The following is a 14,197-nucleotide window of genomic DNA, read 5'->3' as shown; positions in this document are numbered from 1 at the left end:
GATAGCCGGGTCCCTCCGTGCAGTCAGGGTCACAGGGTCACGGAAGGACCCACCCTGGTTGTCTGGGCCAGCCACAGCGTCTCCCAGTCAGTTGCTGAGAGTGGCTGCAGGGATCTAATGGTCGGATGTGTGATTTCCGTCCGGGAGCTTGGAGTCCGGAGAGCTGTTTTGCTTCTGTGAAAGGACTGGGATGTAGCTCCAGGGCTTGTGCAGGAGGCTGGTAAGGGCAGGAGCACATGTGTGGAAGAACAGCACTTGCTGCTGTTCTGTCCAGATGCAGACGCCGGACACTATAGAGCAGTGTCTGTGCACCCAGGGGAGCTGTGCCCAAAGGTACCGCCCCGCCCCCCTCCCTCCCCTTCCAGCAGAGACCACTCCCAGGAGACTCCCTGAGCTCCAGGCAGAGGCCCTGGGCCACACCCTCCCACAAGGTATGGTGTCGGGGGCACTGCCACAGGTGCAGTGCTCAGGTGTGGGGAACGCAAGAGTGTGGCCTGGAGGCTGCTGTTGTAGTGTGCCGAGCTGCGTGGAGGCTGGGAAACGTGTCAAACTGGGTTTCAGCCTACAGCAGAGTGCCTGGTGTTGTTGGCTGGACCCCGGCCAAGTAGCTCACAGCCTGCCCAGCAGCAGTGGACCAGAGGTGTCAGAAGCAGCCAGGGCACCCTCTGGAGACCTTGGTTGTGGCATCAGTTAGGGAGTATCGATGGTGCTCGTTGAGGTTTGATCCATGACCGGGAGAGTTCTGGGCACTGATTTGGGTTGGCCTGGGTGCAGGGAGGGGTTCTGACAGAGAATCCCACACCTTCCCCACCTCTTAGATGGGGTCACGGTGCTGAGTGTGGGGGTCACAGGAAATTTGGCAGCAGTAAAAGGTTTCTTAGTGCGTCTGACCAAAATGGAATACGAGTCGAGCCTTGCAGTGTCGGGGAGTACTTGCCAGGTGATTCTCTGGGGAGAGAGGCCATGGCAGATGGCTTGCATGAGAGCAGCCATGCCGAGGCCAGGAACCTACACACAGGCTTTTCACAGGCCTGAGAGGTAGGAGGACACATGGGTTTCCAAGTAGCCCCTCGTGGCTTTGAGCTATAGGTCAGGGGCTTCAGGGTGCAGCCCGTGTCTCGCAGTGACCCCAAGTTCCCACTGGTGTGCTCCCTGTCACTTGGTTGTTTGAAGGGCTTTCTATTTCAGATGAGGGGGAGATCTGGCCTGTCTTTTTTAAAAATTGTTAATTATAGCCCTGTGATTTACCAAGTTGTTCATAATATAGTAGTTTCAGGCCTTCAATATTCCAACACCAATCCCAACATCCGTGTCACCTTCCTTCCATCCACTGATGTCCCCAGTTTCCCACCCAGTACCCCAGACTGCCCCCTTGCAGGCACAACTAGATTTTTCATATGGTTTGTTATAACACAAAGGAAAATGGAATCATCAAATCTTAGATCAATAGTAGTCAATTTGTGGTAATTGTATCTCAGTGGTGTTACTGAAGTCATTACCTGAGGGTCTACCTTGCTGGTTAGTGCTAGTTGAGCGTCTTCGTTATTGTTTGGGCTCTGAGCTCGGTGGGCTTCTGTGTGACTTTCCCATCTGATTTGCTGTGGTCCTGCTGGGCTGACAGCACTGGGAAAGTTTGAGGTATCCACAAGCTGGACACTTCGGTGGCTCGGCAGCTGGATGTCGCTCAGTTGTGGAGCTGACATTTCTATGTCAGAGGGTGTCAGGTGTGGTTGCGGGCTGCTCTGCCTTCAGGCGGAAGGGGGATCCAGCTGCCCCCATTCTGAGCAGGCCCCAGAGTTCTCAGTCAGTCTACCTGGGAAGGTTCAGAGTCATCATGTTCTTTTGAAGATGTGGCGCTGGGTTGGTGCTGTGGCTGTGCTGCACCATGGAGGCCTGTCCTGTGTGAATAGATGCAGATGGTGGGTTCTTTAGTTTCTGCCCTGGGATCACTGTGTGTGTCTGTCTCTCTGTGTCTGTGTGTACATGGTATGTCCAGCATATGCCCTGGTGTTATCCCCGGTGCTATGCTCCCACCAACGCCCCTAGGGAGGGATGGAATCTTCTCCTTGCCCGGACAGTGCTGGCTCTGGGGCCGTGGTCCCCTGTATGAGCAGACTCAGGAATGTGTGGGTGTGCCGCTGATGCCTGTGTCTTGCCTGTTCCCAGTTCCAGTGTGACGGCCTCTCAGCCGCCGGAGTCGCTGCCGCAGCCGGCTTTGCAGAAATCTGTCTCCAGTTTACAGAAGCCGACGCAGTCGACCAGTCAGGAGGTAGGCGCACACATGGGCAGCCCTGGGCTGGTGGGCCTGGGGAGGTGCTTCCAAGTCCTGGTCTCACTGCCTTGCAGTGAGCTTGCTCAAGCCTATGACCCTGTGTGTGCTCCGTGGAACTTGGTGTCCAGGAGAGCCACAGAAGATGGAGGCTGCTGGGGAATGTGTCCCTCCTTGGCCATCTCTGCTGTCAGTGGGCCGCCCTCCCTGGGAGCCATACTTGGCCACAGCTCTGAGAACACCCTCTGTGCTGTATTTGATGATGTGATTAGAATGGGACTGAGAGATGTTACAGCAGGCAGGGCTGCCAGGCACCCTGGGTTTGAGCCTTGATGCTACCTATAGTTCCCGAGTGACTGCCAGAAGTGACCACTGAGCACTGATCCAGGAGTAAGCCCTGAGCACCCCTAGGTATAAACCACATACCAAAAAAAAAAAAAAAAAAAAGAAGGAAGGCTTTCTTTACAGCACCAGATGCAGTGCTTTGTATTCACCTGCACCTTGGCCTCCCTGTCTGTGGGGACAGTTTGTGACTCGCCCTCCAGCCGAGCTTTGGGGAGTTAAGGCAGAGAGAATGCCATGCTCACAGCTCCTGCCTGCTGCCCCGGGCCCTGACCAGTGGAGCACAAGAGCTGCACTTGTGTCTGGCTTCTTGAAACGAAGTGAGACTTTGGGGCCACAACTGCGGTACTTGGGGCCTGACTGCTTCCAGTGGTGTCCGGGACCCTGCAGTGCCAGGGCTAGATTGAACCCCGGGTGCAGCAAAGTGCAGCTGGGCTAGAAGCCCACCCAAGGCCCTGTGTGGCACCCAGTGCAGGTGGCCTCCTCTGCTTTCTGATGTGGAGTGGCAGAAGCTGGCCAAGTATTAGTCTCCCTTTGTGTGCTGCCCATCCTGTTCTCATTCTCTCCAGTCCAGCGCCTGGGGGAGGGCAGGCTGAGGGGAGCAATAGCTCCCTCAGGTGGTCTTCGTATAGAGACAAAGACCTGGTCTCTACTGGTCTAACCTGGTCTCTGCAGGGCAGCTGGAGGGAGTGACCTACTCCCCTGGCCTCTGCAGGATGGCCCTGAAGCTTCAGGCCGCCTCTCATAGGCCAGCCTTGCCCAGCACTCGGGGAAATGAAGAGAAAGAAACCAGAGACCAGATAAAGGCCAAACAGGCTTCCACATGTGGCGGCAGGTGGCTAGAGGAAGTGACCATCTAACCTGGCCTCTCCAGGGTGGCTGAAGGAAGTGACTGTCTAACCTAGTCTCTGCGGGGCGGCTGGAGGGAGTGACCGACTCACCTGGCCTCTGCAGGATGGCCCTGAAGCTGCAGGGTATTGCTGTGGGGAGACACAGGAGCTCAGTGGTCAGGGCTGGCAGCAAAGGTTTTGGACAGAGGCAATGAATGTGGGGACAATCCTGGCTCTGTCTTTTTTGCTGGACCTTGTCACCCCTGGGAGGGGAGAGGACCTCCTCAGAACAGGAGAAGTGTGCACGTGGAGGAGTGCTGGGGCCACGTGGTGATGGTGCTGCTTCTTCAGGTGACGCTGGCACGATTTCTCAGATGTTCTGAATCAGGGTGTGGTCTCTGTCTCCAGAGCCAGACCAAGCAGTGCTGTTATTCTGGAGCCCCGGGCAGTGTGACGTTGAGCTGCGTGCCTGGCTATCCTCCCTCCTGGGCTGCAGCTGGCAGGGGCTCTGGGGTACCAGCCTTGGGCTGGGAGCTGAACGAGGGGGCAGGGGGCAGGTGCCTGTTGCTCGTTCTCACAGATCTGGCACCCTCAGTGATGGAGCCCCCTCCTGTGCTTGTCCTTTCAGAGTACAAATTCAGTGCCAGGTGGACCAAAGTCATGGGCACAGCTGAATGGAAAGCCAGCAGGACACGAAGGTGGTAAGTGTGGGGGTACGGGCAGTGGTGCCCCTTGCATGTCAGCCTAAAGCTCGGGGCTGGGCATGCTGTGGGGACGGAGACTCTCTGGGTTGCCGAGGATACTTGGAGGGGCACACTGGGTCACTGCTGCTCAGCTGGGTGCTGGCCCATCCTTCCTCTCTGGTGCAGGGCCTCAGGTGCACGTTTCGATGCAGGGGTCTTGCCTCCATGTTTTCCTCCATGAACTCCTATGGGGGCTCTGCTGCTGCCCGGGACCAGGCAGTGCCTGGCATTGTCAGTCTCTGCATGCACTCTAGCCCTTAAGGGAGTGTGCGAATGTCTGGCCCAAGGGCCATGTGGGACCCACAAAATATATGGTCAGGCCCTGGTCCATGGTGGGCAGCCACATGCTGCTCATCTTGGCCTGTCTGGTTATATTTCAGACACCACAAGTGACGTTTTCCAAATAGCCAAGTGGCCTTACCCCTGCCAAGAATCTTCTTTCTCGCCCCAGTTATGGTTCTGGAACAAAATGCTCAGTTTATGATGTAAAAGGGCATCTTGATACTATTCTGGCTAGGTTTCTGGGATCTGTGTTAGCCTGGGGGCAGGGATAACCTCCCAGTGGCCCTGCAGGTGCCTAGGGGCCATTCCCAGCAAGACTGCCTGGTTCCGTTGGGGCCAGCAGTGCTGGGGAAACAAGAGCCACCCTGGTGGTGCCAGGAAGCGAGCAGGGCCTCTGACCCTTTGGGTCATCTTCCAGCCCCCCCGAGATGTATTCTTAAGGGGCTAAAATAGTGCAACGTATGTTGCCATTTGTCCAGAGAATCAGGCGAAGACAGTGCATATCTCCAAGTATTGTGAAGGCATCAAATCCATCTTGAAGGGGCAGGAGGCCAGGGTTCAATCCCAGCAGCACCAGGAGCACTGTTGGGTGTGGCCTCCCCGTCCAGAAGCCAAATAGAAACAACGCTGGGAAGGAGGCGGTGTGGGCGAGGGGGAGGCTGCTGCGAGAGCCCCGCCCTCTCTTGTTGGAAAGACTCCCTCGGGGCCAACCCGCCTCGTGCTTCCCAGCCAGCCCAGCTGGGTGCCACTGTTTCCGGGGCTCACCTGGGCCGCCCTCAGCTCGACTTGGCAGTGTTGGCAGCGGGGACACGGAGAACCAGGTGCCCGGGATCTAAGCAGGCCCCATGAGCGTTTTCTTTGAGGATGTCGGTGGGGGGCGGGGAGGCGGGGCACAAACAGGAACAGGAGCAGCGCTTGGTCAGTGACCCTGGACCTGAGGGTCGGAGCCCCCATCAGAGCACAGCGACGGGAACCCCGGAAACCGAGGGCTGGGCGTGAGGCTTGGGTCCTTCCTGCCGGGCACTGGCAGTGTTCCTGGTCAGAGTGTGGGGCTCCTGCTCCCGTGCTGGCCCTGAGAATGCGCGACTGAGTGTTGCCCACGCATCAGACGGCAGCTGCTGGCTCCTGAGCTGCGGGAGCGCAGTCAGAGACAGGGCCACGAAGGATCATGCTGGGAAGGACTCTTGCCCAGATTACAGGAGCAAAGGGGCACTGGAAGAAGTGTGGGGAGTGGGCTTCCTGAGTGGGGGACAGCACAGAAGCCAGAGGGACCCTGGAGGCGTGACCTCCACGTGGGCAGGGCAGCCCTTTGCTCTGCCCCTCCAGCAGCAGGAGCTCTCAGCCTCCTCGTATCGGAGTCCTGCTCTTCCTGAGTCCCTGGGCAGCTCTGGAGGCCAAGATGCGCCCCTCAGCGCCTGGGGTCTCTCTGCCAGCACAGGTCCTGCCTATTGTATTCATGGTTTTCTATTTTCTCGGCAGGTTTAAGGGGCTCAAGCCGACTGTTATCCTTCTCTCCCGAGGAATTTCCGACGCTGAAAGCAGCTGGCGGGCAGGACAAGGCTGGCAAAGAAAAGGGCGTCTTCGATCCGTCGTATGGGCCAGGACCAAGCCTCCGCCCGCAGAGTAAGTGCGCTCGGCCCGTCCGGGTCCCCGCCAGCAGAGTGGCCCTGTCCTTCTGCTAGAGCAGGCTGCTTGCTGTTCAGACACCCAGCACTGCGGGCCAGTCAGTGCCCCGCCCTGATCTCTCATCTGCTGTGAGTCCCGCTGGAGAGGAGTCACCCCTGCCTCTCTGTGCCCGCCCAGCCTTCCTCACAGTGGCTTCGCTGCATCCAGGGAGTCAGGCAGGATGGATGGATGGACTGATAATGATAGAGCAGGGCTGCTCACTGGGAGCTTTGAAGCCCGATTCCTAACCCTCCTAGCCAAAGGAGACTCTGTTCCCACTCTCTGTGTGGAGGTGTCTGGGCTTGCTCCCTTGATTGGGTGCTGACACCCTGGTGCTGGGACTGCGGGGATCCTGCACTCAGTGAGGGCTGGGGACAGAGCCACAGGCACCTCTCCACAGTCTCACCTTGAGCCATGGCCTTTAATGGTCAGGCCGGACAGTGAGCCTATGGTCAGCAGGACCATGCAGCAGTACTTGGTGGAGCTGGTTTTTGTTGGTGGGCCTGGTGGGCTGAGAATCAGGTGAGGGCTGGGAGCTGATTCCTGGACCCCCACCGCCATTCCCCCACTGTCTGGAATGATCCCTGAGCTCAGAGTTGGGAGTCAGTGTTGAGTGCTGCTAGCTGTGACCCCAAAATCAAAACCAAAAGCAAACAACGGGTGAGGTGAGTTTAAAGATGAGATATCCGCCTCTTGCCCCACTCAGGGATTCTCACTTGGCACATACATTTTGGTGCCAACTTGAATCGGTCTTGAAATAGAAAGGGGTCCCTTCCCTGCCTTAATGGGTCCCTGGAGGGGACCAAAGCCAGGGCTGCTGTCCCAGCAGTGAAGGTACTCGTGGACTCTGCATGCACACACCCGTTCCTGCTAGCTGCAGGTGCATTCCCAGTAGCCACACGCATGTCCTTATAGCCACTGTGGCTGCTTTTGTGCCCTCCAGACCAAGAACCATAGAGCTGCGACCAGGGTGAGGTTTCCTAGCAGACCTGTAGGAACTCGGCTTTAGAAGTCAGCTCCATCTCATTTGAGAAGACAGGAAAAGGCCCAGGGGGGTCCCTAGGCTGGGCGACCAGAGACCATGCAGAGGGGACTGAGTTATATTGTGTAAAAGCTTGATTTTGTAGCTCCTCTGTGGGGTCCCTTTTTCTTTGGGGATGAGCCGGGACCGCCTGGTTTCAGTGTCTTAACCCAGAGTATGAGAGGGGTCCAGTGTCCCTCATTTTGTGTTGGCCAATAATTGGCAGAGGCATGTGGACTGGTTTCCCCAGCCCCACTGCTCTGAGAGCAGCAGGGTCTACTCTCCGTGTGGACCCCCCAGGAATGCACCCTGGGTGCAGAGTACAAGTGCTGACTGTGAGAGCTACTCATTGCTACCCGATGGGATGGTCCCAGCTGTTTCCAGGGGGCCTCTGGATCTCTCAGGAACCGGATCTTGTGAGCCCATGGAGACTGTACCTTGCTGCCCCACCTACACCAGGGCCTTGTTCCTCCTCTCCCAGCCCCGAGCCTCCAGCAGGCCCACACTCCCTGCCCCGGCCCTGTCCCTCGCTCGCAGCCTTGATTAGCCCTGGCCCCTTCACTTCTCGTATTGTTTTCTGTTTTTGGTGAGTGAGGGAGTCCCTTGACCTTCAGAACCTCATGCGATTCCTCCCCTACCCCTCTTTCCTCTCCCCTTTTGCCCCTTTCAATTTCCAGATGTGACAAGCTGGAGGGAGGGCGGTGGGCGAAACATAGTCTCTGCCACGTCTCTGAGCGCCTCCCCCACTGAGCTGGGCATCAGGAACGCGAGTGCGGGAGACGGAGCCCCCTCCTCGGCATGCACCAGCGGTTCTAAGGACCCCTCTCTCCGCCCGGCTCAGCCTGTCCGCAGAGGGGCTTCACTGTTCACGGGGAATGTGTACCACCCACCTACATACCATGACATGCTTCCTGCCTTTGTAAGTCTCCAGAGTGTGCATTTCTGTCATGTCCAGCCCGGCCTGCTCCAGGGTTGAGTGCTCACCATGGGGTCTCCCTCCTGGCCCTGATACCCTCGTGTGTAGGGGCCTGTGAATTTTGCATTTTCTCTCCCCCTCTTCAAATATTAAGCACCCCTAATTTTCTTCCCCGTGATATGGCTATTATTTATCCTTATTCTTTAGGAAAAGGAGAGGCAGGCAGCCCCCAAGTCCCCCCGCCCCTGACATGAGTGCCCAGTATTCTCGTATTTTCTCACTGACAGCAGGAAAAAAGTGGGGGATTTGGTGGCAGGGTTAATTGTGGGAACCCCAAGACTTTAACTTTTTTTTTCCACTTCGGAAACAAATTCTAATGTGACTGGTACTTCAAGATGACCCATTGCCAGAAAACCTTGTTCATTGATGCTGTGTTTCAGATGTGCTCGCCACAGCCATCAGAGAACCAGGGTACAGTGGAACGAGGATCTTTCCCCCTTCCTCAACTCCGCCTTGAACCCCGTGTTCCTTTTAGGCAGTTCCAGATGAATGACCAAGATGGGTAAGGCCCCTGCTTCCCGGGCGCACGCAGTGCAGAATGAGCTGCAGGCTGTGGAGAGCACAGCAGCCAGAGCCCCCTCCCGGGCGGGCTGGGCCGGGCGGGCTAGTCCTGGCCCAGGTGATCCTTATGACTACGCCTGGGGCCTGGCACTGAGCACACACCCCTGCAGAGGAGGAACCCCGCATGGTTGGGTCACTGTAAAAAGGGACAGTCGAGCCCTTAGAGCGCTCGCTCAGTCGGAGATTCAGGTTCAATACTGGACACTGCGGGGTACCTCGGTCTGCTGGGAGTGACCACCGTGCACAGAGAGTGTCTCTAAGCTCCATCAGACAGAAACCCCAAAGCACAGGTGGCACAGCTGGGCCGGTGCTGGGGACCTGGTTCTGGAACAGTGCTGGGATCTGCCCCTGCCCGTGTCTGGCACTGAGCCTGGCCCCTCTGTGTGCCCCCCAGGAAGGAAGGCCGACCGGGGCTGACCCGGCCGGTGCGCCCACTGCGGCAGCTGGTAGAGCGCGCACCCCGGCCCACCATCATCAACGCCGAGAACCTGAAGGGCCTCGACGACCTGGACACGGATGCCGATGACGGCTGGGCAGGTGGGTGAGACCCTGGTTCTGGGGTGCGCAGGGCTGACCAGGGAGCGATGTGCAAGCCGGGAGACCCTCAGCCTGCTGTGTCCTTGATACTGGCAGCAGGGCGCCCCTCTGCCTGGTTTGCGGTCTGCCTGTCTGGTCTTGACATTAGGGCTTTCCGGAGCACATTTTCTCAAGGAAAACTCCCCAGCTGCAGCGAGCGCTGCCTTCCCGCTGGGCCTTGGCTCTGAGGAGGTAAAAAGCGCTCACCTTCTTTGGACGCAGTGTTGGGTTGGGTTCTGGGAGGCATCTGGGCCACACCCAGTGGTACGCAGGAGCCGTCCATCCCCAGCTCAGTGCTTGGGGGTCACTCCCGGGAGTCCTCCAGGGACCGTGAGGTGCCGGGCCTCGGCCCCTGGGAAGGGACACCTGTGTCCCATGCCCTTGAAATGGAGAACTCCCCATCGCCCCTCCAGGAAGTGCCCAGCCTCTCTGCAGCCTAGTTGACCCTGAGCACACTGTGCACTCGCTTTGCCTGAGAGGGACAGCAGCAGGTGGGCTGGCCAGCACACGCGTCCCTCCTCTGAGGGGCTCTCTTCAGTGCTGAGCTGCCCTGATCTGCCAGCACGGAGCTTCCGCCGGGCACTGTCACTCCCTCCTCTGTGGGTGCCGAGTGGCTGTGCTCTGGAGCAGCCACCCCAGTCTTTTTCCTGCACCTGTGCCGTTCGCTCTGTTGCCTGAGGGTTGTGTGAGAAGGGCCACGTTCTCATGCTCGTTTTTTAATTTTAGCCGTTGTTGGTGGGTGTGGGTGGAGCTCGGTGCTCCTGTGTGCCTTCTGCCGATGACTAATGCTCAGCGCCTCTCTGCCTGCTGCTTGCTCTCTGGCGCTTGAGATGCCTAATTTTTTTGATGGGGGGAGGGGGCCACATGGACTGTGCTCAGGGCTTACTCTGTGCTCAGGGATCATGCCTGGCGGACTTGGGGACCCATATGGGGTTCCGGAGATGGAACCCATGTCAGCCACGTGCCAGGCAAATACTCCCCGCTGTGACATGGCTCCGGCTCCTGTTTTGTTTTTAATTGGGTGGTAGGAAGCAACCCATTTGCTGCATGTATTTCATAAGTGTTTCTTCCTGTTGTCACTTTTTCGGTGTTGGGTTTTGATAAGCTTTTATTTCTGATGATGTTTGGTTCAAACTCATGAGCCTGCATTTTATGTTTTTTATTTCTGTGTTCCATCTGAAATTTCTTGTCTTCCCCTTGGTGGTAAAACTGCTTCTTTGTCTTTTATCATTTTCTCAAATATTCTGGGGTCTCTGACTCACATTCAGCTCATGTCAGGTGTCAGGCAGGAGCAGGGTTTGTCTCCTCTGACGGTATCCTGCGGGGGTGTGCCCAGTGCTGGTGGGGCTCGCTGTTCCCTCCATGGATCGGCCTCTGTCTCTTCGATCACCTGTGTTGGTTCCCTTCTCTGATTCTGGATGACTTCCTTTGTTTCCCTCTTGTGAGGGCTCACAGAAGGCTGGTTTGGGTTCTGCTGTGTGGGTTCCTCTCCCAAAAGGCCCCTTAGCTTTGACTCTTGCAGCCAGAGCAGGGGTGGGGGTGGGGGTGGGGGTGGGGTCATACCCAGTTGTGTACGGGGCTGTTCTCTGCTCAGTGCTCAGGATTGAGCTGGGATCCCACAAGCTCCCCACCACCTTGCAGCTCCCCTGCCCTTCCTGCCCCTGTGTGGCCTTCACAGAGTTGAAGTATGTTCAGTTTCTGCATCCCTGATTCAAGAGGGACATCAGAGCCCCTACATGAAGTGGGTGGAAAGTACCTGGTATTTGGGGATTTTAGTTTGTTTGGGGGCCACACCCAGCAGTGCTCAGGGGTCACTCCTCGATCTGCGCTCAGGCAACACTCATGGTGGTACTCGGGATCCTATGGGATGCCGGAAATCGAACTCCCGTTGTCCATGGACCAGGCAAATACCCCTCCTGCTGTCCTATCACTCTGGCTCCCCTGGCAGAGCTTTAGACCATTTGTGGCGCAAGGGTTGAATCGGAGTCATGAGAACAGCAAGTGCTTTTAATTTTTAAGCCTTGTGCCGTCTTTCTGATCCTGAAGATTTTTTTTTCCAGACGTGAATTTGCATTCTTGGATAAACCTTTACCTTTCTAACTGCTCCAGTTCAGTGGGCTATTAATGTCCTTTAGCATCTGTGATTATGATGAACATGTCTGTAAATTTTCTGTTAATATCTTTTGAGGTTTCGTATCAGGTTATACTGGGCTCATTTGATGAGTTGGAAAACATTCCTTCTCTAATTCCTAAAAGCATTTCAGTAAGATTGATGTTTGTTCTTTCAAAGCAGTTTGGCACTGGAATTTCCTTTGTGGAGAGAGACATTTTTGACAGTAAATTTGATGTGCTTTGGCTGGAGATATGGCTAAAAGTGTATGAGATCTGGGTTCAATCCCTGGCATGGCAAAAAAAAAAATCTGTTAGTTTTGTGGGCTTGCGTATGTGACCCTCATTGTCCTCTGGATGTTTTGGGGTCTGTAGTGAGCCTTCTTCACATCTGTGAAACTGGTAGTTAGTCATTACTTTCTTTTTTTGCTTCTGACAGAGGTTTGCTCATTTCTGTTCACCTGCACGGAGAGCCAACATTTGTCTCTCTTGCGGTTTGTTTTCTATTTCATTGTTTCGCGCATCTTAATTGTTGGGACTTTCAGATTTCTGACTTGCCTTCATTATTGCTGGACACATACTTCTGTTATTTTCAACTCCATTGTTTTGATAAATCCTTTGATCTTGTGATATTTGCTTTGTGCCCAGGATATGGTCAGCCTGGGTGTTGTCCCCTGTGTGTATGTCCCGCAGTGATGGGGGGTGTTGGGTTTTGCAGGCCTTGCTGTGGTCAGGTGGCAGTAAGAGTGAGTGCTGTCAACCGCTCACTGGAAGGTGGGATGCTGACTCCCACTCCAACTCGGGATTGGCATTTCTCTTTCATCTGGGGTTTTGTGTCCCTTTTGTGTGTGTGCGGGGGTTGGGGGGGAGGCACACCTGGTGATGCTCAGGAGTCACTCCTGTTGGGCTCAGGGGACCATATGGGATGCCCTCCCTGCTGTCCTGTCTTTCTGACCCTCCCTCTTTCCGGGGACACCCCTGTTGGTGCTCAGGCCTTTCTCCGGTCTCTGTGCTTAGGCTAACTCCTGGCAGTGCTCAGGGGACCATATGCGGTGCCAGGGAGCAAACCAGGCCTGGCTGTAGAATACGAGTACAGAGCCTTATCCCCTGTCCCATCTTTCTGGCCTGGATAAAGCAGCATTTTTTGTTTGTTTTTGTTTTGGGGCCGTACTTGGTGATACTCAGGCATTATTCCTGGCTCTGCACTCAGGGATCATTCCTGCCAGGCTCAGGGGACCATTTGGGGTACTGGGGTCAAACTTTGGTTGGCTGTGAGCAAGGCAAAACCCCTCTCTGCTATTTCTCTGGCCCTAAAAGAACCTTCCATTTCTTTTTCATTTATTTTGAATGTAGGGTTTGAACCTAGGACCTCAAACATGCAAGAGAAGTGCTCTGCTGCTTGTTTATACCCTTGAGGCTGTATTATATTTTATATATATATATATATATATATATATATAGTCCCGTACTGTTGATCCTGGGCTGGAGCGATAGCACAGCAGGTAGGGCATTTGCCTTGTACACAGCCTGCCCGGGTTCGATTCCTCCGCCCCTCTCAGAGAGCCCAGCAAGCTACCAAGAGTATCTTGCCCGCACAGCAAATCCTGGGAAGCTACCTGTGATGTATGCCAAAAACAGTAACAATTTGTTGTGAGATGTTACTGGGGCCAGCTTGAGCAAATCGATGAACAACGGGAGGACAGTGCTACAGTGCTGCTCTTGGACCTGCTTCTTACTTTATTTTATATTTTCACAGCTTGTCTGGATTTTCCAGTCATCTGTGTTTTTGTTGGGGACAGAGGTGGGGGGGTGGTACGGGGTGCTGGGCCCACCTGCGGTGCTCAGGGCTCGCTCCTAGCTATGAGCTCAGGGATCACTCCTGGTGGGGCTTGGGGACTATAGGGTACCAGGGATCAAACCCGGGTCAGCCGCATGCAAGGCCAGCCCCTTCCCCAGGGTCTCTTGCTCCGGCCCCTTGTGTGTAATTAGGTGCTCATCAGATGGACAGCGGACAGCAGCACCGACCTTGGCAGTGCCTCTGCTGCCTTGCAGTGAGATTGGACTTTCTGTAGCAGTTTCCGTTTTTTGGCAGGGCGAGGAGGGATCCAAAGCAGAGCTCAGGCCACCCTTGGTGCCAGAGACTGTACTTGGTCCGTCCGCCAACCTTGTTGCTATCTCCCTGGCCATGGCTTCATTTTCTTGATACTGCATTAAGAAAATTTCTATGACACAAAATTTACCCCTTTAAAAAAACCTACAATTTGTTGATTTTAGTATATTCAGTAGTGCTTTCAGCCATCATTGGTACCCAGTTCTGTACCCTTTCTATCATTCACAGACGGAAACCCTGTTTCCGTTTGTGGTCACGCTCATTGACGCTGCCACATACTGATGGCCTCTGGACAGGTCACATAAAGGTGTCCACATGTGCCTGTGTGGGGCAGGGTTCCAACCAAGACTCACTCACACTCTCTCTCTCTCTCTCTCTCTCTCTCTCTCTCTCTCTCTCTCTCTTTCTCTTTCTCCCCCACTCCTCCCTCCATTCCTCTCCTCCCCCCCTCAAAAATTTTGTTTTTTTGCGATACTCAGGGTTTACTCCTGCTCCTGGCTCTGCACTCAGGAGTCATTCCTGGTAGTGCTTAGGGGACCGTACGGGAGGCTGGGGATCAAACCCTGATCTACACGTGCAAGGCTAGCACCCTCCCTGCTGTGCTATTGCTCCGGTCCAGTACTCATTCTGTTTTATGGTCCAGCAGGATCGGAGTACTATGTCATTGTGTTCTGTCTCCCGGATTTGTGACACTGCCTTGGAGTGTCCTGGGC

At 55.5% G+C, this 14,197-nt stretch overlaps 2 protein-coding genes across 8 annotated transcripts in view; one reads left to right on the top strand and one right to left on the bottom strand.

Moving 5' to 3' along the window:
- Positions 1 to 14,197, bottom strand: part of UCK1 (uridine-cytidine kinase 1) — a 212,146-nt gene that overhangs the window by 154,179 nt on the left and 43,770 nt on the right. The gene's annotated exons all lie outside the window — the stretch shown is intronic.
- PRRC2B (proline rich coiled-coil 2B) overlaps positions 1 to 14,197 on the top strand; it is a 70,489-nt gene that overhangs the window by 28,211 nt on the left and 28,081 nt on the right. For all 7 annotated transcript variants that reach the window (XM_056108840.1, XM_056108837.1, XM_056108835.1 and 4 more), the window contains exons 4-9: positions 2,167 to 2,269; positions 4,070 to 4,142; positions 5,946 to 6,089; positions 7,830 to 8,071; positions 8,509 to 8,630; positions 9,084 to 9,226. In XM_056108840.1, the coding sequence (XP_055964815.1) occupies positions 2,167 to 2,269; positions 4,070 to 4,142; positions 5,946 to 6,089; positions 7,830 to 8,071; positions 8,509 to 8,630; positions 9,084 to 9,226 (827 nt within the window). The remainder of the gene's footprint in view (positions 1 to 2,166; positions 2,270 to 4,069; positions 4,143 to 5,945; positions 6,090 to 7,829; positions 8,072 to 8,508; positions 8,631 to 9,083; positions 9,227 to 14,197) is intronic.

Source organism: Sorex fumeus, unplaced genomic scaffold (assembly GCF_029834395.1).
Source record: "Sorex fumeus unplaced genomic scaffold, SorFum_2.1 ptg000233l, whole genome shotgun sequence".
In the NCBI taxonomy this organism is placed as follows: domain Eukaryota; kingdom Metazoa; phylum Chordata; class Mammalia; order Eulipotyphla; family Soricidae; genus Sorex; species Sorex fumeus.
Note: the sequence above shows the minus strand (reverse complement) of the source record. Positions and strands in the feature narration are given on the sequence as shown.